General features: G+C 41.5%; 1 protein-coding gene and 1 long non-coding RNA gene across 2 annotated transcripts in view; both read left to right on the forward strand.

Moving 5' to 3' along the window:
- Positions 1-1,379, forward strand: LOC119720776. The gene is made up of 3 exons (XR_005270116.1): positions 1-329; positions 611-774; positions 1,151-1,379. It is a non-coding gene; the product is annotated as an uncharacterized LOC119720776 (long non-coding RNA).
- Positions 1-24,768, forward strand: part of LOC119721525 (protein phosphatase 1 regulatory subunit 21-like) — a 79,254-nt gene that overhangs the window by 2,989 nt on the left and 51,497 nt on the right. The window contains exons 2-4 of the mRNA XM_038191603.1: positions 21,499-21,567; positions 22,359-22,505; positions 24,549-24,653. Of these exons, the coding sequence (XP_038047531.1) occupies positions 21,499-21,567; positions 22,359-22,505; positions 24,549-24,653 (321 nt within the window). The remainder of the gene's footprint in view (positions 1-21,498; positions 21,568-22,358; positions 22,506-24,548; positions 24,654-24,768) is intronic.

Raw genomic sequence — 24,768 nt, forward strand, 5'->3', positions numbered from 1 at the left:
GGTACTAACGAAAACCACAGCATATGCCAATTAAATACCAACGTTTGTAAACAATTGTAAACAAAGGTATCTGATGAAAGGTAAATATGGCAAACACCAACTTGAATTATTGTAGCTCTTCCGTAAATTTGTAAGTATAATGAAAAAGTACTTGTGTGTGTTCATACCTCATATTTCCTGTTTTTTGATTAGATATAGAGTGGTGAGTACTCCCATGTATTCATGGCCCCCAGAGCAGCATTGTCAGAGAAATGGCAGAAAGCGCTCAAGGCAATTAAAGCAAGGGTCTGCCTTTTGGCAATGGACGAGGCTCACTGTATGATAGTATGGTAAGAGTATTACAGCTCTGTGAAAATGCAAAATGCTGTCTTGTCTAATTACATGTGTGTCAAACAAGTGCTTTAATTCCAAATAAACATTTAGATGTGTAACATTACATTAATGTCTATACTACCAAATAACAGACGGCAGTGCTGCCCATCCTTTCTTGAAAGCAGGTGTTGTAGGTGGGCCTTCTGGCGAATTCATTTAAGTGTGGCTCAGCATGGAGTTCTGCATGTGAATCGTTTTTATTCACTGTAAAGTGTTATTGTTTTCTCGTGTGTTGAAGGGGAAGCACATTTTGACCAGCATAGTGGGGATGGTAGCCATCCTCAGTGGAGTGCCAGTGTGCTGTCTTACTGCTACATGCACCTCTGAGATGCAGAAGGAAATGTGTGGAGTACTGGGGATGGACCTGCAGCATTGCACCCACATAACAGTCATACCAAGCAGGTGAGATTCATAATTGGACGTTTGAAATGGAACAATTTATCCTTGCTTAATTCGACTGATTAAAGACTGTTTGTAGAGAAAACTATATACACAGATTGGAGGATTGAAGGGAAAGCTAACTTCTAGACTGGTACATCAACGGTCTCAGAAAGGAGCGAGAGAATACCCTCAAATGCATTGTACATTGCAAATGCCTGGTTTTATTTATTAAAGTGTAAAATGGCAAGTTACACTGTGTCAGACTTAATGGGGACAAACAAATGTCACACTTGACCCCAAACTTATAGAATAACCCACCAACGAAGAGGGGGATGAATTAACCTGCGAGAGACTTCATGCTTGATTTCTAACAATTATTTTATTCCACTCGATGCAGGACCCAACAGTAGCCGCTCCATGTATTTAGTAGAGTCATCGATCAGATTGGTGTACACAACCTGTTTGGTGGAAATCTTCCATCATGGGATAGGAAAGACGTCAGAGCAAGACATCCCTACATCCTTCAAGTAGCCAAAAGGACCCTGCCGCCTACTGATCGCTACCATTGAGTTTGTCCTTGGTATGGATGTCCCTGATGTTGAGTTCATTATACACTGGGGCCCTGCATCTTCGTTCCTGAACTACTGGCAGGAGATTGGACGTGGCGGTCAGGACGGTAGACACTGCAAAGCAATTCTGTATGCTCCACTTCTGAGCATCCACAAATCAAGAGTCGATCAAGGCTTCTATGAATGTTTGAAGAGTCCATGCATCTGAAAGGCTTGCTGGTTGCGCTGATGGTAGAGGGCATCGATTTTTATTGAAGCTGCATGTGGAGGTACAGAGTGCTGCTCCCAGTGCAACAAAACAAACTAGTAGGCCTTTACTAGCTTACTTACAAGTGAACCCTCCTTCTGCATCATTAGATTCTTTGAGACCATCTGTTGGAGTTAATAGGAAAGGGATGGGTTGTCGGGTAATTTATGGGATTTTAACCATATTGTTTTTGGCACTGTCCAATTATATAAAATTTCTATTGTTGCTGTCAACATGTGACAACCATTAAATCATGCATTATTTGCCTAAAAACATGGTAACGCCTGTAACATATTGTGCCTTTCAGGAATTGTCTTGGGCTGCATTCCTTTTCGCGATCTCTTTTAGGTACATTATCCACATTGATGTTTACTTTATTGCGACGTGTTACATGTACATTGTATGTATCTGCCTGGTTGTTCCGGGCTAAACAATACATGTTGGGTGCAGGTGATAGATCCCCTTGTATTGGCGCTACACCACATATACCCACAACTTGCTGGGTGGGTACTCGGAAAGAAGGCAGACACGTCATTGACGTATTTAGAGGTCCTGTCACGTGAGGACCCCACCGACGTAAATCGGTTTTCCCCCAACGCTGTATCCGCAATAATTGAGCCTATGGCCCTCCCGAAGGTCCCAGAGAGTTGGCTGCATCATTTCAGTTGGCTTTCTGTCTTAATATCAGTTGGCTTTAAATACCGCCTTATCATTTCTGCAAGAAATGAATGGAAATATATTTGTATAATATTATATGGCTGTTATTTGGTATTTAATACCCGATCAAATTCCTCATTGGAACAGGGAGCATTATCTTTAGCTTATTTGCCATGCACAGTTCTTTACGTTGAATACTGTCATGTAGGTAAAGAGAGGTGTCTCTCGTACAATGAACAGACCGCTCCACACACAAACAATTTATCACGCCGATAAGCAAACCAACAACCAAAGAAAGAGATGAAAGAACCAGTGAAAAAATAATCCTTTCTTATATTACCTTTGCAATCTTGGACCAATTGCCCATTAACCTGGTCCAAGGCCATATTTTTCCAGCTTTTCCTTGGAGATTTGTCACTCCTTCCCAGAGAAGCTTGTGTTGAAGTCTGCTGGGTGCAGCACCGGCAATGTCTGTATATTGAAAGGGTATAACCATTACAATTTTCCAATTCCAAAATGCGTTTTTTCCGGCTAAAAATAATCTTGCTTTGGGTGCCGGATTGTTAAGAAACAATCCCAGTGTAAAGTTGACAACTCCTGTATAATGTACATTTTCAATCACTTATCAACTAAGTTACTGTCTAACATGTAGAGTGAAATGAAGCACATGTGTTGAGACCTAACGGTGAATTTCAAGTCACAGGAAACCAGTCCTGGACCATCTTCTCCCTGGTAAAGTTGCAGGAAACCAGTCCCGGACCATCTTCTTCCCTGGTAAAGTCGCAGAAGACCAGTCCTTGACCATGTTCTTGCCTGGTAAAGTCGCAGGAAACCAGTCCTGGACCATCTTCTTCCCTGGTAAAGTCGCAGGAAACCAGTCCCGGACCATCTTCTTCCCTGGCAGAGTCGCAGGAAACCAGTCCTGGACCAACTTCTTCCCTGGTAAAGTCACAGGAAACCAGTCCTGGACCATCTTCTTCCCTGGTAAAGTCGCAGGAAACCAGTCCTGGACCATCTTCCCTGGTAAAGTCGAAAGAAAACCAGTCCTGGACCATCTTCTTCCCTGGAAAATTCGCAGGAAACCAGTCCCGGACCATCTTCTTCCCTGGTAAAGTCACAGGAAACCAGTCCTGGACCATCTTCTTCCCTGGTAAAGTCGCAGGAAACCAGTCCCGGACCATCTTCTTCCCTGGTAAAGTCGCAGGAAACCAGTCCCGGACCATCTTCTTCCCTGGCAGAGTCGCAGGAAACCAGTCCTGGACCATCTTCTTCCCTGGCAGAGTCGTAGGAAACCAGTCCTGGACCATCTTCTTCCCTGGTAAAGTCACAGGAAACCAGTCCTGGACCATCTTCTTCCCTGGCAAAGTCGCAGGAAACCAGTCCCGGACCATCTTCTTCCCTGGTACAGTCGCAGGAAACCAGTCCTGCACCATCTTCTTCCCTGGTAAAGTCGCAGGAAACCAGTCCCGGACCATCTTCTTCCCTGGTAGAGTCGCAGGAAACCAGTCCTGGACCATCTTCTTCCCTGGTAAAGTCACAGGAAACCAGTCTCGGACCATCTTCTTCCCTGGTAAAGTCACAGGAAACCAGTCCTGGACCATCTTCTTCCCTGGCAAAGTCGCAGGAAACCAGTCCCGGACCATCTTCTTCCCTGGCAGAGTCGCAGGAAACCAGTCCTGGACCATCTTCTTCCCTGGCAGAGTCGCAGGAAACCAGTCCTGGACCATCTTCTTCCCTGGTAAAGTCGCAGGAAACCAGTCCTGGACCATCTTCTTCCCTGGTAGAGTCGCAGGAAACCAGTCCTGGACCATCTTCTTCCCTGGCAAAGTCGCAGGAAACCAGTCCCGGACCATCTTCTTCCCTGGTAAAGTCGCAGGAAACCAGTCCTGGACCATCTTCTTCCCTGGTAAAGTCGCAGGAAACCAGTCCTGGACCATCTTCTTCCCTGGTAGAGTCGCAGGAAACCAGTCCTGGACCATCTTCTTCCCTGGTAAAGTCGCAGGAAACCAGTCCTGGACCATCTTCTTTCCTGGCAAAGTCGCAGGAAACCAGTCCTGGACCATCTTCTTCCCTGGCAAAGTCGCAGGAAACCAGTCCTGGACCATCTTCTTCCCTGGCAAAATCGCAGGAATCCAGTCCTGGACCATCTTCTTCCCTGGTAAAGTCGCAGGAAACCAGTCCTGGACCATCTTCTTCCCTGGTAAAGTCGCAGGAAACCAGTCCCGGACCATCTTCTTCCCTGGTAAAGTCGCAGGAAACCAGTCCTGGACCATCTTCTTCCCTGGTAAAGTCGCAGGAAACCAGTCCTGGACCATATTCTTCCCTGGCAGAGTCGCAGGAAACCAGTCCTGGACCATCTTCTTCCCTGGTAAAGTCGCAAGAAACCAGTCCTGGACCATCTTCTTCCCTGGCAAAGTCGCAGGAAACCAGTCCTGGACCATCTTCTTCACTGGTAAAGTCGCAGGAAACCAGTCCTGGACCATCTTCTTCCCTGGTAAAGTCGCAGGAAACCAGTCCTGGACCATCTTCTTCCCTGGCAGAGTCGCAGGAAACCAGTCCTGGACCATCTTCTTCCCTGGTAAAGTCGCAGGAAACCAGTCCTGGACCTTCTTCTTCCCTGGCAGAGTCGCAGGAAACCAGTCCTGGACCAACTTCTTCCCTGGTAAAGTCACAGGAAACCAGTCCTGGACCATCTTCTTCCCTGGCAGAGTCGCAGGAAACCAGTCCTGGACCATATTCTTCCCCGTCAGAGTCGCAGGAAACCAGTCCTGGACCATCTTCTTCCCTGGAAAAGTCGCAGGAAACCAGTCCTGGACCATCTTCTTCCCTGGTAAAGTCGCAGGAAACCAGTCCTGGACCATCTTCTTCCTTGGTAAAGTTGCAGGAAACCAGTCCTGGACCATCTTCTTTCCTGGCAAAGTCGCAGGAAACCAGTCCTGGACTATCTTCTTCCCTGGTAAAGTCGCAGGAAACCAGTCCTGGACCATCTTCTTCCCTGGTAAAGTCGCAGGAAACCAGTCCTGGACCATCTTCTTCCCTGGCAAAGTCGCAGGAAACCAGTCCTGGACCATCTTCTTTCCTGGCAAAGTCGCAGGAAACCAGTCCTGGACCATCTTCTTCCCTGGCAAAGTCGCAGGAATCCAGTCCTGGACCATCTTCCCTGGCAAAGTCGCAGGAAACCAGTCCTGGATCATCTTCTTCCCTGGTAAAGTCACAGGAAACCAGTCCTGAACCATCTTCTTCCCTGGTAAAGTCCTGTCTTGTTAAGTGCTTAAAGACCCTTGAGAATTAGGTGCTTGGAATATCCCAGAACTTGGTCATCCCCTTTGTTACCATCTTCTTCCCTGGCAAAGTTACAGGAAACCAGTCCTGGACCATCTTCTTCCCTTTCAAAGTCGCAGGAAACCAGTTCTGGACCATCTTCTTCCCTGACATAAAGTCACAGGAAACCAGTCCTGGACCATCTTCTTCCCTGGTAAAGTCCTGTCTTGTTAAGTGCTTAAGACCCTTGAGAATTAGCTGCTTGGAATATTCCAGAACTTGGTCATCCCCTTTGTTACCTAGTTTGCACCTCTTCAAGCAGTACTAGAGGTCTGAAAAATATGAAATAACAATTTTAATTTATCGTCCACATTATTAAATCTGTTAATGAATGACCTCTGCCATGTTTAGACATTAGAAACATCTGGGAGAATTAGGCACTAGGCCTATTTTTAGCCTCCACAGTGATTGGTCTTTAACTGAAACAATTAATTCCAAAGTCTTGAAAGATAATGTGAAATGCAAGATAATATTAAATACAAGAGTAAAAATAAACATTGCACCTGGCAGGCTGTTGGTGTCGTGTCCAATACATGACTGGTGATACCACTCCTTGCCAAAACACACGTTTTGTACCAGTAGCTCACACTGGACCATTTGGACATGCTTAGCACCTCTGTGCTTAAATCGGTTTTCCCCAACGCTGTTTGCACAATAATTGAGCCTATGGCTCTCCTGAAGGCCTCGGAGATTTAGCTGCATCTTTTCAGTTGGCTTTCTGTATATATTCCACCTGACTGCCTGATCATTTCTGTGAGAAATGAATGGACATGTATTGGTATCATGTTATATGGTTTTTATTTGGTATTTAATATCCAATTGAATTCCTCATTGGAACAGGGAATATAATCTTTAGCTTATTTGCCATTTACAGTTCTTTACATTGAATATTGTCATGCAGGTAAAGAGAGGTGTCTCTCGTACAATGAACAGACAGCCCCACACACAAACAATTTATCCCACCAATAAGCAAACCAACAACCAAAGAAAAAGATGAAGGAACCAACGAAAAAATAATCCTTTCTTAAATTACCTTTGCAATCTTGGACCAAGTGCCCACTAACCTGGTCCAAGGCAATATTTTGTCCGGCTTTTCCATGGAGATTTGCCTCTAGCTCCCAGATAAGCTCCTGGCAAAGTCTGCTGAGTGTATCACCGGCGATGTCTGTATATTGAAAGGGTATAACCATTACAATTTTCCAATTCCAAAATGCATTTTTTTTGCTACAAATAATCCCGCTTTGAGCACCAGATCATTATTAAAGAAATAATCCCGACGTGAACTTGTCAACTCCTGTATAATGTAAATTTTCCTTCACTTATCAACTAAAGCTGCAGCCAAACATGTTCAGTGTAACAACGCACATGTGTTGAAACCTAATGGTGAATTTCTTGTTACCTTAACATGACAGAAACAGATGGGCTATCAGTCTGTAGTGTTTGTGGGTCTGATTCCAGAATGCAGAAAGTCAATTTTCCAGCAGGAAACCAGTCCTGGACTATCTTCTTCCCTGGTAAAGTCCTGTCTTGTTAAGTGCTTCAGACCCTTGAGAATTAGCTGCTTGGAATATTCCAGAACTTGGTCGTCCCCTTTGTTACCTAGTTTGCACTTCTTCAAGCAGTACCAGAGGTCTGTATTAATATGTAATAAAAGTGTTAATTTGTCATCCACATTCTTGCATTTGTGAAATTTCCCCCTTATTTCCAAAATGTCCAGTTAATATTACTAATTCCAACAATTTTAAATAACTGTTGTCAATTTCATATGGTGATACATTGAATTGTCATGGTTTAATTTTAGTAATTGTACCTTCATGACAGGAGCAAAAGTTGTATGTTCCATCATCACTGTCATGTCATTCCTTATCTGGGCCAAGTGCTCCTTGTAAGATGGGCTGCATGCTTTCATGGGAGAGCTCACGCCACACGTAGTCAATGCGAATCCAACCAGCCACTCTCTCTTGGCATCATCCGTACAGTTGATTGGAAACATCCAGCTTCTGCATGTTGGCTAGCGTGGTAGCCAGGAGAACGACAGCTGTGGGTTGCGAACTGAAGAGAAATACATGCAATATTGATGAGTGACGACTTTGGCATGATTTCAGGTGTAGGAACTGTTTGGACACATTTACTTCCTCTATTTTCAATTTTCAACTGTTGCTGTTCTGGTCCCAATTCTTCAGTTCATCTACATGTATATTTTCTTGTGGAAAATAACCATGTTTGTCACCGAACATCCCAAAATAATATCTCACCTTGATCAGATCCCACGCATGGTAGAAATTGTCTGACACTAGTAGAGATGGATTTATGCCGAAAATATTCTTTCAGCTGGTACAATGTACCCTTGCTTCCAATGCTGTTTCTTCTAAAAAAACATATCTTCCTTGCGTTCTGCATGGGAAAATAAAAGCAGCGTCTTATAAACGAAATTACAAATTTAACGTTACTGCCATCATTTCAATAATTCAACAAAGTGGGGTATCCAGCACCGTGGTTATACGTTTCCGCCAGCGGCTTTCCACGTTTTGTTTTAGGCAGGGGTAGAGGCAGGGACAACATTAAGATTTTCCTGTTATAAACCTCTGCAACAGTCTGCATTGAAGTGTTCCCCAAGATCCAAGTTACCCTATCACACTCTTGTTCAAATGTTGGATGCATTCATCCCTCCAAATCCTCTACATAATCCCTGAGATTCTTGAAGCACCATGAATAAACAATGAGAGGGGGGATATACTCCGTCAAATATTTTGCAACATGCGTTCCCTGCATAGATGTCTAAACCGTCTTAAAACTTTTTGGAAGTATCTATTTCACCATCAGGTCTTTCTAATTTATTCATGGTTTTTGTCTCAAACGAACAATATGTCACCGTAGGGGGCAAGTCTGCCCCACTTTGCCCCTAACAATCAACATATTACAATTTTTTTTAGTAATTATCTGAAGTCCATTGCGAGCATTTGCTGTGTGAAAGAAGAAACAAGAAATGATTACACAAACCTGGACGAGAAGCATTTCCTTGTGGAACTCCTTGGGTGTTGGGAGAAGCCCCTCAGGATGATCGTTTGGCGTAGGCTCACTGCACATAAGTTTGCGTTGAAAATGCATCCTTTCAATGCTCAGGTGATGGCCATTACAAGGCAAGGTGTACACCTTGTGGCACAGATCTGAGGGGCAGTATCTTTCTTGGAGGTTTCGCATGATGTTTCGGACGCTGGCATGGGATGATGGATTTTCATCTATTTTCAAGTTGAAAATAGACGACTTCTTCAACATTTCTTTAGAGTATTCATTTCTCACGTGCTTCTGAACTTTGACGTCCTTGAGTTGTGCAATGTGATTGACCAAGATCCTTTGGACAACCACAGTAATTCTGTTCTTGACTACCTCAAAATCCTGAGCTTGAGGAAGAAAGCACTGGGGTGAATCTCGCAAGGAAGCTTCTAAAGTGTTATCGTTCTACATAAAACAGAAAAACAACAAACACTTGTTGAGTTAATCATTATTGCAATAAATATAGAAATTGATTGTGATTGTAATTATAAAGCAAGTGCACTATCAACTCATTTGTACAGTCCCATAGACTAAGGGGTTAGGGGTTGCAGATCCCCCCCCCCCTGGACTTTGTGGTTGACTTCCACTACATCAGAAGTTCAGTTTTAACGTGCTGTACTCGGGTGTCTTCAGGCACTTGATACCGGTCACATACACACCCAAGCTTACACATGGACTTGATCTTTGGATGTTTTCTGATGGAAAGCTGCTATCGTTCTGACAGAAGTCTCCCTCTTTCTCTCTCTGTACATTTACATGGATAGCACAGTCTTGACAAAATAATACTAGCACCACCAACCACAATTGTGGATGACAATACCAAAGAATGCTAGAACATGGATGAATGAATGACCTCCGTCATGTTTAGACATTAGAAACATCTAAGAGAATCAGGCACTAGGCCTGTTTGTAGTCTCCACAGTGATTGGTCTTGAACTGAAACAATTAATTCCAAAGTCTTGAAAGATAACATGAAATGCAAGATAATATTAAATACAAGAGTAAGGCTGTTGGTGTCGCGTCCAATACATGACTGGTGATACCACTCCTTGCGAAAACACACGCTTTGTACTGGTAGCTCACACTGGACCGTTTGGGCATGCTTAGCACCTCTGTGCTAATTACAGGTGCAGTATAGTCGTTGACATCTGACATTGCTGCAGACAGTACGAGTCCACATCAGCCTCTACGTTTGTCTCCTTGATGCATGTTAAATGAAACCATCCACCTCAACTGCATTTTTTATTGCATTCTGCTCCCCCCAGAATGTTAATAGGTGTATCTTGTGATTCTGCTTTTTGTGCACGGCTGTGCAGAGAGAGTAGTTGTAGAGGCAATGCCCACAGGAACATACAAGCATGATACAGCATAAATAAATTCTGTTAGAAAGAAACGATAATGAAAAAATATCCAATGTCTCCTAACAATATTGTAAAAGCATACAAATTTATATGGTTTAAAAAAATTTTATAGTCAAATTCATATGGCAATACAATGAAAAATCACAGTTCAATGTTAGTAATTGTACCTTCACGACAGGAGCAAAAGTTGTACGTTTCATCATCACTGTTGCACATCTGCCTGGTTGTTCCGGGCTAAACAATACAAGCTGGGTGCAGGTGATAGATCCCCTTGTATTGGCGCTACACCACATATACCCACAACTTGCTGGGTGCGTACTCAGAAAGAAGATGGACACGTCTTTGATGTGTTTGGAGGTTGTGTTGGGCGAGGACCCCACCGACGTAAATCGGTTTTCACCAACGCTGAAGGCCTCGGAGATTTAGCTGCATCTTTTCAGTTGGCTTTCTGTATATATTCCACCTGACTACCTGATCATATCTCTGAGAAATGAATGGACATGTATTGGTATCATGTTATGTGGTTTTTATTTGGTATTTAATATCCAATCGAATTCCTCATTGGAACAGAGAATACAATCTTTAGCTTATTTGCCATTCACAGTTCTTTACGTCCATACTGTCATGCAGCTAAAGAAAGGTATCTCTCGTAAAATGAACAGACCGCCCCACACACAAACAATTTATCATGTCGATAAGCAAACCAACAACCAAGGAAAGAGATGAAGGAACCAACAAAAAAATAATTCTATATTACCTTTGCAATCTTGGACCAAGTGCCCATTAACTTGGTCCAAGGCCATATTTTGTCCGGCTTTTTCATGGAGATTTGCCACTCCTTCCTGTATGTTGAAAGGGTGTAACCATTACAATTTTCCAATTCCAAAATTTTTTTGTTACAAATAATCCCGCTTTGAGCACCAGATCGTTGAGAAATAATCCCGGCGTGACCTTGTCAACTCCTGTAATGTAAATTTTCCTTCACTTATCAACTAAAGTTGCAGCCTAACATGTTCAGTGAAACAACGTATATGCGTTGAAACCTAATGGTGAATTTCTTGTTACCTTAACATGACAGAAACAGATGGGCTATCAGTCTGTAGTTTTTGTGGGTCTGATTCCAGAATGCAGAAAGTCAATTTTCCAGCAGAAAACCAGTCCTGGACCATCTCCCTCCCTGGTAAAGTCCTATCATGAAAGGTGCTTAAGACCCTCAAGAGTTAGCTGCTTTGAATATTCCAGAACTTTGTCGTCCCCTTTGTTACTTTGTTTGCACTTCTTCAAGCAGTACCAGAGGTCTGTATTAATATGAAATAAAAGTGTTAATTTGTCATCCACATTCTTGCATTCGTGAAATTTCCACCTTATTTCCAAAATGTCCAGTTAATGTTACTACATGTAATTCCAACAATTTTAAATAACTGTTGTCAATTTCATATGGGTGATACATTGAAATGTCATGGTTCAGTAATTGTGCCTTCACGACAGGAGCAAAAGTTGTATGTTCCATCATCACTGTCATGTCATTCCTTATCTGGGCCGAGTGCTCCGTGTATGATTGGCTGCATGCCATCATTGGAGGGCTCATGCCACACGTAGTTAATGCGAATCCAACCAGCCACTCTCTCTTGGCATCATCTGTACAGTTGATTGGAAACCCTTCTGGTACATCATCCAGCTTCTGCATGTTGGCTAGCGTGGTAGCCAGGAGGACGACAGCTGTGGGTTGCGAACTGAAGAGAAATACATGCAATATTGATGAGCGACGACTTTGGCATGATTTCAGGTGTAGGAACTGTTTGGACACATTTCCTCCATTTTCAGTTTTCAACTGTTGCTGTTCTGGTCCCAATTCTTCAGTTCGTCTACATGTTTATTTTCTTATGGAAAATAACCATGTTTATCACCGAACATCCCAAAATAATATCTCACTTTGATCAGATCCCACGCATGGTAGAAATTGTCTGCCACTGTAGTAGAGATGGATTTATGTCAAAAATATTCTTTCAGCTGGTACAATGAACCCTTGCTTCCAATGCTGTTTCTCCTAAATAAAAATATGTTCATTGTGTCCTGCATGGGAAAATAAAAGCAACGTCTTATAAATGAAATTACAAATGTACCGTTACTGCCATCATTTCAATAATTAAAAAAAGTATGGTATCCAGTGTAGTGGTTATACGTTTCGGCCAGCGGCTTTCCACGTTTTGTTTTAGGCAGGGGTAGAGGCAGGGTCAAAATTTAGATTTTTCTGTTCTAAACCTTTGCAACAGTCTGCATCGAAGGGTTCCCCCAGATCCAAGTTTCCCTAACACACTCTTGTTCAAATGTTGGATGCATCCATCCCTCCACATCGTCTACATAATCCCTGAGATTCCTATTAAAGCACAATGAATAAACAATGGCAGGAGGGATACACTCCATCAAATAATTTGCAGTGTGTGTGTTTTCTGTATCGACGTCTGAACCGTCTTAAAACTTTCTGGAAGATACTTTTTTGTAAGTATTTATTATGTCATCAGGTTACTCTATTTCGTTCATGGTTTTTGTTTTAAAAAGGACAGTATGTCACTGTGGGGCAAGTTGCCCCTTGCCCCACGTCCTTGAGTTGTGGTATGTGACTGACCAAGATCCTTTGGGCGACCAAGGCCATTCTATTCTTGACTCCCTGAAAATCCTGAGCTTGAGGAAGAATAGCCTTGGGGTAAATCTCACAAGGAAGCTTAGATTTAATCATTGCATGCAATTAATAGCAAAGATCTCGATCGTGATTGTAATTATAAAGCAAGTGACTATCGCCTCATTTGTACAGTCCTGGCAGGCTGTTGGTGTCGCATCCAATACAGGACTGGTGATACCACTCCTTGCCAAAACACACGCTTTGTACCGGTACATTGTAGCTCACACTGGACCGTTTGGGCATGCTTGGCACCTCTGTGCTTATTGCAGATGCAGTATACATAGTCATTTGCCATCTGACACATCCTGCAGACAGTATGAGTCCACATCAGCCTCTACGTTTGTCTCCTTGATGCAGGTTAAATGAAACCATCCACCTCAACTGCATTTCTTATTGCATTCTACTCCCCCCAGAATGTTAATAGGCGTATCTTGTGATTCCTCTTTTTTTGCATGGTTGTGCATAGAAAGTAGTCATAGAGGCAATGCCCATGCGATCGTACAAGGATGATACAGCATAAATTAATTCTGTTAGAAAGAAACGGTAATGTAAAAATATCCAATGTCTCCTAACAATATTGTAAAAGCAAACGGATTTATGTGGTTTAAAAAAATATTATAGTCAAATTCATATGGTGATACAATGAAATATCACAGTTCAATGTTAGTTGTACCTTCATGACAGGAGCAAAAGTTGTACGTTTCATCATCACTGTTACATATCTGCCTGGTTGTTCAGGGCTAAACAATATATGCTCGGTGTAGGTGATCGATTCCCTTGTATTGGCGCTGCACCCCGTATACCCACAACTTGCTGGGTGCGTACTCAGAAAGAAGATGGACACGTCTTTGATGTGTTTGGAGGTTGTGTCGGGCAAGGACCCCACCGACGTAAATCGGTTTTCCCCCAACGCTGAAGGCCTCAGAGATTTAGCTGCATCTTTTCAGTTGGCTTTCTGTATATATTCCAGCTGACTGCCTGATCATATCTGTGAGAAATGAATGGACATGTATTGGTATCATGTTATGTGGTCTTTATTTGGTATTTAATATCCAATTGAATTCCTCATTGGAACAGGGAATATAATCTTTAGCTTATTTGCCATTCACAGTTCTTTACATTGAATATTGTCATGCAGGTAAAGAGAGGTGTCTCTCGTACAATGAATAGACAGCCACACACACAAACAATTTATCACCCCAATAAGCAAACCAACAACCAAAGAAAGAGATGAAGGAACCAATGAAAAAATAATCCTTTCTTATACTACCTTTGCAATCTTGGACCAAGTGCCCATTAATCTGGTCCAAGGCCATATTTTGTCTGGCTTTTCCATGGAGATTTGTCACTGGCTCCAAGATAAGCTCCTGGCGAAGTCTGCTGAGTGTAACACCGGCAGTGTCTGTATATTGAAAGGGTGTAACCATTACAATTTTCCAATTCCAAAATGCCTTCTTCTTTTTTGCTTCAAATAATCCCGCTTTGAGCACCAGATCATTATTAAAGAAATAATCCCGGTGTGAACTTGTCAACTCCTGTATAATGTAAATTTTCCTTCACTTATCAACTAAAGATGCAGCCAAACATGTTCAGTGTAACAACGCACATGTGTTGAAACCTAATGGTGAATTTCTTGTTACCTTAACATGACAGAAACAGATGGGCTATCAGTCTGTAGTGTTTGTGGGTCTGATTCCAGAATGCAGGAAGTCAATTTTCCAGCAGGAAACCAGTCCTGGACCATCTTCTTCCCTGGTAAAGTCCTGTCTTGTTAAGTGCTTAAGACCCTTGAGAGTTAGCTGCTTGGAATATTCCAGAACTTGGTCATCCCTTTTGTTACCTAGTTTGCACTTCTTCAAGCAGTACCAGAGGTCTGTATTAATATGTAATAAAAGTGTTAATTTATCATCCACATTCTTGCATTCGTGAAATTTCCGCCTTATTTCCAAAATGTCCAGTTAATATTACTAATTCCAACAATTTAAAATAACTGTTGTCAATTTCATATGGTGAAACATTGAAATGTCATGGTTCAGTGTTATTAGTAATTGTACCTTCATGACAGGAGCAAAAGTTGTATGTTCCATCATCACTGTCATGTCATTCCTTATCTGGGCCGAGTGCTCCTTGTAAGATGGGCTGCATGCCTTCATGGGAGAGCTCACGCCACACGTAGTTAATGCAAATCCAACCAGCCACTCTCTCTTGGCATCATCCGTACAGTTGATTGGAAACCCTTCCGGTACATCGTCCAGCTTCTGCATGTTGGCTAGCTGGGTAGCCAGGAGGACGACAGCTGTGGGTTGCGAACTGAAGAGAAATACATGCAATATTGATGAGCGAGGACTTCGGCGTGATTTCAGGTGTAGGAACTGTTTGGACACATTTCCTCCATTTTCAGTTTTCAACTGTTGCTGTTCTGGTCCCAATTCTTCAGTTCGTCTACATGTTTATTTTCTTATGGAAAATAACCATGTTTATCACCGAACAGCCCAAAATAATATCTCACCTTGATCAGATCCCACTCGTGGTAGAAATTGTCTGCCACTCTAGTAGAGATGGATTTATGCCGAAAATATTCTTTCAGCTGGTACAATGTACCCTTGCTTCCAATGCTGTTTCTTCTAAAACAAAAAATATCTTCATTGTGTTCTGCATGGGAAAATAAAAGCAGCGTCTTATAAACGAAATTACAAATGTACCGTTACTGCCATCATTTCAATAATTCAAAAAAGTATGGTATCCAGTGTCGTGGCTATACGTTTCGGCCAGCGGCTTCCCACGTTTTGTTTTAGGCAGGGGTAGAGGCATGGTCAAAATTTAGATTTTCCTGTTATAAACCTCTGCAACAGTCTGCATCGAAGGGTTCCCCAGATCCAAGTTTCCCTAACACACTCTTGTCCAAATGTTGGATGCATCCATCCCCCCAAATAATCTACATAACCATTGAGATTCTTGAAACACAATGAATAAACAATGAGAGGGGGATATACTTCGTCAAATATTTTGCAAACGGTGTTCCCTGTATGGATGTCTGAACTGTCTTAAAACATTTTGGAAGTATCTATTACACCATCAGGCCTTTCTAATTTATTCATGGTTTTTGTCTCAAATGGACAATATGTCACCATAGGGGGCAAGTCTGCCCCACTCCGCCCCTAAAAATCAACATGTTACAAATTTTTTTAGTAATTATCTGAAGTTCATTGCGAGCGTTTGCTGTGTGAAAGATGAAACGAGAAATGATAACACAAACCTGGACTGAGGAGCATTTCCTTGTGGAACTCCTTGGGTGTTGGGAGAAGCCTCTCAAGACGATCGTTTGCCGTAGGCTCACTGCACATAAGTTCGCGTTGAGAATGCATCCTTTCAATGCTCAGATGATGGCCATTACAAGGCAAGGTGTACACCTTGTGGCACCCATATGAGGGGCAGTATCTTTCTTGGAGGTCTCGCATGATGTTTCGGACGCCGGCATGGGGTGATGGGTTTTCATCTATTTTCAAGTTGAAAATAGACGACTTCTTCAACATTTCTTTTGAGTTTTCATTTCTCACGTGCTGCTAAACTTCGACGTCCTTGAGTTGTGGAATGTGATTGACCAAGATCCTTTGGACAACCACGGCAATTCTGTTCTTGACTCCCTCAAAATCCTGACCTTGAGGAAGAATAGCACTGGGGTGAATCTCACAAAGAAGCTTCCAAAGTGTTATCGTTCTGCATAAAACAGAAAAACAACAAACACTTGTTGAGTTAATCATTATTGCAATAAATATAGAAATTGATTGTGATTGTAATTATAAAGCAAGTGCACTATCAACTCATTTGCACAGTCCAATATAGACTAATGGGGGTTGTAGATCCCATCCCACCCCTGGACTTTGTCGATGACTTCCACTACATCAGAAGTTTAGTTTTAACATGCTGTACTCAGGTGTCTTCAGGCAGTTGATACCGGTCACATACACACCCAAGCTACACATGGACTTGATCTTTGGATGTTTTCTGATGGAAAGCTGCTACCGTTCTGACAAATAATTGTTCTCTCTCCTCCTCTCTCTCTCTGTACATTGACATGGATACCACAGTCTTGACAAAGTAATACTAGCACCACCAACCACAATTGTGGATGACAATACCAAAGAATGCTAGAACATGGATGAATGAATGACCTCCGTCATGTTTAGACATTAGAAACATCTGGGAGAATCAGGCACTAGACGTATTTGTAGCCTTCACAGTGATTGGTCTTTAACTGAAACAATTCATTCCAAAGTCTTGAAAGATAACATGAAATGCAAGATAATATTAAATGCAAGAGTAAAAATAAACATTGCACCTGGCAGGCTATTGGTGTCGCGTCCAATACATGACTGGTGATACCACTCCTTGCCAAAACACACACTTTGTACCAGTAGCTCACACTGGACCGTTTGGGCATGTTTAGCACCTCCGTGCTTATTGCAGATGCTGTATAGTCATTTGACATCTGACATTGCTGCAGACAGTACGAGTCCAAATCGGCCTCTACGTTTGTCTCCTTGATGCAGGTTCAATGAAACCATCCACTTCAACTACATTTCTTATTGCATTCTGCTCCCCCCAGAATGTTAATATGCGTATCTTGTGATTCCGCTTTTTTTGCATGATTGTACAGAGAGAGTAGTCATAGAGGCAATGCCCACGCGATCATACAAGGACGATACAGCAAAAAATAATTCTGTTAGAAAGAAACGGTAATGTAAAAATATCCAATGTCTCCTAACAATATTGTAAAAGCATACGGATTTATGTGGTTTAAAAATAATATTATTATCAAGTTCATATGGCGATACAATGAAATATCACAGTTCAATGTAAGTAATTGTACCTTCATGACAGGAGCAAAAGTTGTATGTTCCATCATCACTGTCATGTCATTCCTTATCTGGGCCGAGTGCTCCTTGTAAGATGGGCTGCATGCCTTCATGGGAGAGCTCACGCCACACGTAGTTAATGCGAATCCAACCAGCCACTCTCTCTTGGCATCATCCTTACAGTTGATTGGAAACCCTTCCGGTACATCATCCAGCTTCTGCATGTTGGCTAGCGTGGTAGCCAGGAGGACGACATAGCTGCGGGTTACGGACTGAAGAGAAATACATGCAACATTTATGAGCGACGACTTTGGCATGATTTCAGGTGTAGGAACTGTTTGGACACATTTACTTCCTCCATTTTCAGTTTTCAACTGTTGCTGTTCTGGTCCCAATTCTTCAGTTCGTCTACATGTATGTTTTCTTGTGGAAAATAACCATGTTTATCACCGAACATCCCAAATAATATCTCACCTCGATCAGATCCCACACACGGTAGAAATTGTCTGCCACTCTAGTAGAGATGGATTTATGCCGAAAATATTATTTCAGCTAGTACAATGTGCCCTTGCTTCCAATGCTGTTTCTCCTAAAAAAATGTCTTCATTGTGTCCTGCATGGAAAAATAAAAGCAATGACTTAATATAAATGAAATTACAAATTTACCGTTACTGCCATCATTTCAATAATTCAACAAAGTGTAGTATCCAGCGCCGTGGCTATACATTTCCGCCAGCGGCTTTCTACGTTTTGTATTAGGCAGGGGTAGAGGCAGGGTCAAAATTAAGATTTTCCTTTTCTAAACCTCTGCAACAGTCTTCATCGAAGGGTTCCCCCAGATCGAAGTTACCCTATCACACTCTTGTTCAAATGTTGGATGCATTCATCCCTCCAAATCCTCTACATAATCCCTGAGATTCTTGAAGCACCATGAATAAACAATGAGAGGGGGGCTATACTCCGTCAAATATTTTGCAACATGCGTTCCCTGTATAGATGTCTGAACCGTCTTAAAACTTTTTGGAAGTATCTATTACACCATCAGGTCTTTCTAATTCATTCATGGTTTTGTCTCAAATGGACAATATGTCACCGTAGGGGGCAAGTCTGCCCCACTTCGCTTTCTAGAAATCAACATGTTACAAAAGTTTTTAGTAATTATCTGAAGTCCATTGCGAGCGTTTGCTGTGTGTAAGAAGAAACGAGAAATGATTACACAAACCTGGACTGAGGAGCTTTTCCTTGTGAAACTCCTTGGGTGTTGGAGAAGCCCCTCAAGACGATCGTTTGGCGTAGGCTCACTGCACATAAGTTTGCGTTGAGAATGCAACCTTTTAATGCTCAGATGATGGCCATTAGAAGGCAAGGTGTACACCTTGTGGCACCCATATGAGGGGCAGTATCTTTCTTGGAGGTCTCGCATGATGTTTCGGACGCCGGCATGGGATGATGGGTTTTCATCTATTTTCAAGTTGAAAATAGATGACTTCTTCGACATTTCTTTTCTCTTGTGCTTCTGAACTTCAAAGTCCTTGAGTTGTGGAATGTGATTGACCAAGATCCTTTGGACAACCACGGCAATTCTATTCTTTGCTACCTCAAAATCCTGAGCTTGAGGAAGAATAGCACTGGGGTGAATCTCGCAAGGAAGCTTCTAAAGTGTTATCGTTCTGCATAAAACAGAAAAACAACAAACAGTCGTTGAATTAATCATTATTGCAATAAATATAGAAATTGATTGTGATTGTAATTATAAAGCAAGTGCACTATCAACTCATTTGCACAGTCCAATATAGACTAATGGGGGTTGTAGATCCCATCCCACCCCCTGGACTTTGTGGATGACTTCCACTACATCAGAAGTTAAGTCTTAACGTGCTGTACTCCGGTGTCTTCAGGCAGTTGATACCGGTCACATACACACCCAAGCTCACACATGGACTTGATCTTTGGATGTTTTCTGATGGGAAGCTTCTGCCGTTCTGACAAATAATTGTTCTCTCTCCCCCTCTCTCTCTCTGTACATTGACATGGATATCACAGTCTTGACAAAATAATACTAGCACCACCAACCACAATTGTGGATGACAATACCAAAGAATGCTAGAACATGGACCAAACACCAATGCCTTAAATCTAAGTGGTCATGATGTAACAGCGCGGGAACTCGTCTTTTTCTAATTGGACAAAAACTTTACGCTTCAACGTTTTCAAGCGTAGGGTTGATATATAATTACCGAGTAGTGAGATGCGCGGCAGATAAATTTTTTTTTTCTTCCGTTATGACAGAAACTACATTTGTACATTCGTGTCTGTCATGTACAATGAAGTCATGTTGTAGTAGTTTATATAGCAAACGTTGGCATATCGTCTCCGCATAGCCCTATACAGAACTTTTTTGTGTCCACGAATCACAAAAAAGTTCAGTGTTCTTTTAGCAAAAAGGAAAACAAATCACATTGTTTGTGCATTGTTTTCGTTTTGCTGAAAGAGCACACACATTTTTGCTGATTCATGGATAGAACTTTAAAATGGTGGTTGTATTTAATATTCTGTAACTTGAAAAGTACATGAGTGATTTGAATGATTCTTGTACTAAAAGAAAGCTTATGAATTGGGCTTTCATGTCCTAGATTTTGAAAGTGCTACATGCAGAACTTCAATAAAACAATAGTCCCGACTTTTGGGTTTCGTTTTTTTTTTACTCACCTGTAGTTCTAGGGATAGCATTGTGTGACGTGTCCTGATATTGATATGTTTGGTTTATAGGTCGGAAATCAGGGTCATGCCAGTCTCTAAGTCTTCCAAGAGTGCATAAAAATGTGATATTTGAATTTGAATTAATCAATTTAATTAAACTTTAATCACTTATTTAAGTCAGTTGACAAGTATTTTAAGATTGCTGATAAAATAATATTTAATATGTGTTGGTAATTTTCAAATAAAGTAAAGACAATGTAATGTAAAGATGCACATCTCAACACCAAAAACATTGCCATTGTTGTAATTCTCATGGAGCTGGGCTTTGCTTAGTCCCATAGATGTGTCTCAAATTCCCCCGTATTGTGAGCCACGCAGCGATGCGGGCTAAATTTCCCAAACAGGTGTTTTCCCTGAATTGAAATTGAAATTGATTTTGCACTTGATATTCAATATGGAAACTACAAACTTAGTTTCCTGGTTAAAATAACCAGGACGAATCAAATTCCTTACTTCTTGACAGCTAGGTATCCTGTAAAATCCATTCATTTTGGACAACCTTTTTTTTTCAAAATTAAATGGATAACTAAACATTTAGAGATAGGGAATTTGATTATTCCTGCTTTTTAACCAGGTTCCATAAGCACCAGTAGCCTCTGTAGTGAATATCAAGTGTCGATGTGTGGTTCAAGATATGGAGGAAGTCAAGTATTTGAGACACATTTAGAGGGCTAGGTTTTGCTGTGCAGTCAAGTCATTTTCACAGAGAGTATCGATTTTCTCAAGATAAACTACCATGGTATTAGTACATAGGCTAAGTGTTACTGGGTGGTTAGATTTCACTGAATAAATGCACTTAATAATGTACAAACTTTGTTATTTACATGTTAATAAAGTGTAATTGAAATACAAAGAAATAGATGTCAAGACTTTTTCTTTTAATATCAAATTCAATAGATAACAGAAAACTGATTTATAACATGTATAAGGCTTTGACTTGGGCTGCAATTAATACCAAGCTGTTATGTCAGTTATAAAATGTACTTGATACTGTGGTAATTAATTAATTAATTTGGCAATAATTAAAACACATATCCCGAGATGATTTTCAACAACCCTGATGTTTGAATAAGTTTGATGCCAATTTTGCGTCCCTCATTAATGAGGTACCAATCCCTCTTTTTGTACCCTCCTGAAAACACAAATCTTGCAGTATTTGTAATAGAATTGATGTAGTCTAACTGTCTACATTTCTGTATGTATTCTATCAGGCATTAAAGAATTTTTGTTTTGGTTTTAGCTTCGGGCGCAAAATCAGGTTTTGAAGAAAGCAGTTGTGGAAGAACAAGAAAAGCAGAATGCTCTTAAGGTAGGTAAATAAATCTATTTGAATTTTGTCACTTTGGTTTCCTGAAAACACAGGTGTTACCCTGAACCGGAGCCTAACATGCTAGTGGTCGTGGTCTTGATTCCAAGCCAGAATTCTATTTTAATTCTGAAAGTTAGGGATGGGGCCACAGTACATGCACTTCTTTAGTAGGAGATCTAAAATTCCACTGTTTACATTTTTCCCATTTGTAAATTCATGATATAATTACCAAGGGGTGTTGAAACCTGGTTTCATTTCTTCTCTTTTCAAATAAACCACAAAGGGAAAATGTCTGCATGTAGGTGCATTATAATGATTTGTAAGTTGAACAAAGAACTTGACTGGATTGGGGTTTGAGCCTGCGACTTCCGGATTACCATTCCGGTGCTCTACCAACTGAGCTATCCAGCCCTATGTTGATGGTTTCCCCAGTTGTCTGTGTCTTTGTTCAAGGGGTGCAGAAGCCATAAACCCGTATAAGTCATGTAGCCAGGGATCATGCCCAAAGTCACGATGCTATCAACATTTAGCAATGCTGCAAACCCGGGAAATAGCAAGCGGGGATCACTCAGAGAGGATATGGCATTTTTATTATAAATTTTCAAATAAACCACAAAGGCTTCTGACTAGTGCCCCTTAAACAACGACATTTACAAAACGGGGACCGGCAATCCGGAGGGTCACAGGTTCAAACCCTGCTCAACATAATTTCTTTGTTGAACTAGACAATTATTGTTATCTTCCATTTGTTTTGTAATGTTTGATTTGACATGTCATTCTCGTTGTGGTAGGGCAATGTGAACGAGAAAGACCAGAAGATCCGCAAGTCTGAGCAGGAGATTGACAGTCTGTCCTTCCGTAACCAGCAGCTGACCAAGAGGGTCAACGTCCTACAGGATGAGCTGGAAGCTGCTGAAGGCAAAGGCAAAAAGAACAAGGTAGAAATGGGGCTTAGATGTGGGTTCAATGTCTCATTCAAAGAAAATAACTTTTGCTAGGACAAAAAGTGACTTAAAACTATTATTATAAATGGTTTATTTGTTGTTTTAGACAAGATGTGGCAATCACAGATTGAATTGCATCAAGTCGAGACAGGAAATATATCTGGTACACAGTACTTATGAATACATCCAAATAAAATTTAAATGTGTTGATGATCCTAACACGTAAGGTAGTGAAAACCTGAATGAAAGGGCAAAAAGGACAACTTTCGTGGGCTTGGATCTGGAGAGAATCATAAGTCATTCCACCAGACCAGACCATGCTGCATGTGCCTGTCTGGTAATATTCAAATAACCAGGACCTCACCTAATTTTCAGTGAGTTTTGATGGCAAAAGGGTGATTAACCGCCTAAACGCCTGGCCCTTTTGGCTAAGAACCATCATCCTGCAAAATCCTCCAATTGCCACCATGTAAATATTGGATTCAGCCTCAATCCTCAAAAATCATCCATTATTTCTGGAATTTGTTCAGTGGAGGAGTGACCACTGCCTAAAGCCTGGTTCATGCTTCACGCGAAAGCGAAGCGAAATTTGTGACGTCAACAATACGTTCAAAGCGCATCCACCATTGTTTACGACATGAATTTCGTTTTGCACTTGCTTTCGCGTGAAGTATGAACCAGGCTTTAATCCTTCAAAATCCTCCGACAATCACTGCTAATATGTTGAGGCCGTGCCAATGATATCCAGAAGCAGTGTGAATGGTATGGCTGAACATAAACATGCATTGTACAGCCTACGACATTGACAAGGTGCATCCTCCAAAACCAACCGACACCTTTTTTGCCGTTTAGCCTGAATCCTGCAAAATCCTCCAAAACAGCCTGGTTGAAGTTGGAGGATTGAGGAGGGTTAGGTTTAAAGTTTCCTTGGTTTTGTCTTGGGTTTAACAAGGCATACCTCATGCCATATAGCCACAAAGAAATATTGTAACAAAACCTACTCTGCCAGTTATCTGGCAGTTAAGTGAAATCATCACAAAAATAATTTTGGAAAAGAACAAAGAATTTCAATTCTGTTAGCCACTAGTCACTTTCTTGTGGCTTTTAATTCAAAATACTTAAATTATTATTCAGAAAGATTCCCATATCTGGCCATCACTGATTTTTCCTTGGGTGCGTTTGAGCGTGTTACTCTTGCTGCTCCCGAGTGCAGGAAAATGTTGCGTGCGCATTACTCCGTCATACTCCCGGTATGACGGAGAGCATACTCTTGCTGACCTGCGGGCCGTACTCCTGCCGTTCGTGCGCTCAGGAGTATACTCGTGTTAACATGAGTAGCATGCTCGAACCCACCCTTTCAGTGACCTATCAGCCGTCAGAAAGTGATAATATGTCCTTAAAAGTCAAATTTAGCAGGGAAAATATTTACTGAAAACACTTAGAAATTTTCAGATCAGTCTGATACGGTTTGTGCACAGAGTGACAAGTGATGGCCATGTCTCTCCTGTCAGCACCCAGCAGTAAGTCCTCAATGTGCAGACATGTGCTCAGGTTTTCATACCTGTACTATACTAGCCCAGTACTTTTCCACTGAGTTGGAATTCAAGGCAAGTAATTTATGCAAATAAGTTAGAGCAATTCCTGCCTTAATCCATTGACCTGCTTTTGGAGAGCCCAAGCTAAATCCATGAATTGTACTAAATGTGTCACAGTGTTCAATTGAATAAAAGGTCAGGCTAGTATAAAAAGGAACATTTGGCTTGGCCAGCTAGTGGAATCTTTAATTTATATTTGCTTTTTTGGTATATCTAGTGAATGACTTTCCAGCTGGCAGCAAATTGTTCCATTCTTATCTGACATCAAATTGAAGTGGTTTTCGCTACAATATTTCACAGTAAACCATGTCACTCTTTGCAAAACATGCCACAAATTAGATTTGTTACCTGCATGTACATGCAATGGACCATGCACTCAATTTCTTCCAATAATTTGTGCCAGTTTTGAACTCTTTGAGACAATGTTTTTGTTTACCACCAGAGTCGAGAGGCTGATCATGGTATGTCTAACAGAGCTGCCCTGCCTGGCGTGATGAATGAAGAGCTACGGAGTAAGATTGAGGAAAACGAGCGACTTCACAAACAGGTGAGCATGCTGCCATATTGGTCAGGTACCCTGTGACCATGATGTAGAGCTCCATCAAAAACAGGTGAGCATGCTGCCATATTGGTCAGGTACTCTTTGACTATGATGTAGAGCT

Source organism: Patiria miniata, unplaced genomic scaffold (assembly GCF_015706575.1).
Source record: "Patiria miniata isolate m_02_andy unplaced genomic scaffold, ASM1570657v1 HiC_scaffold_13, whole genome shotgun sequence".
Classification (NCBI taxonomy): Eukaryota; Metazoa; Echinodermata; class Asteroidea; order Valvatida; family Asterinidae; genus Patiria; species Patiria miniata.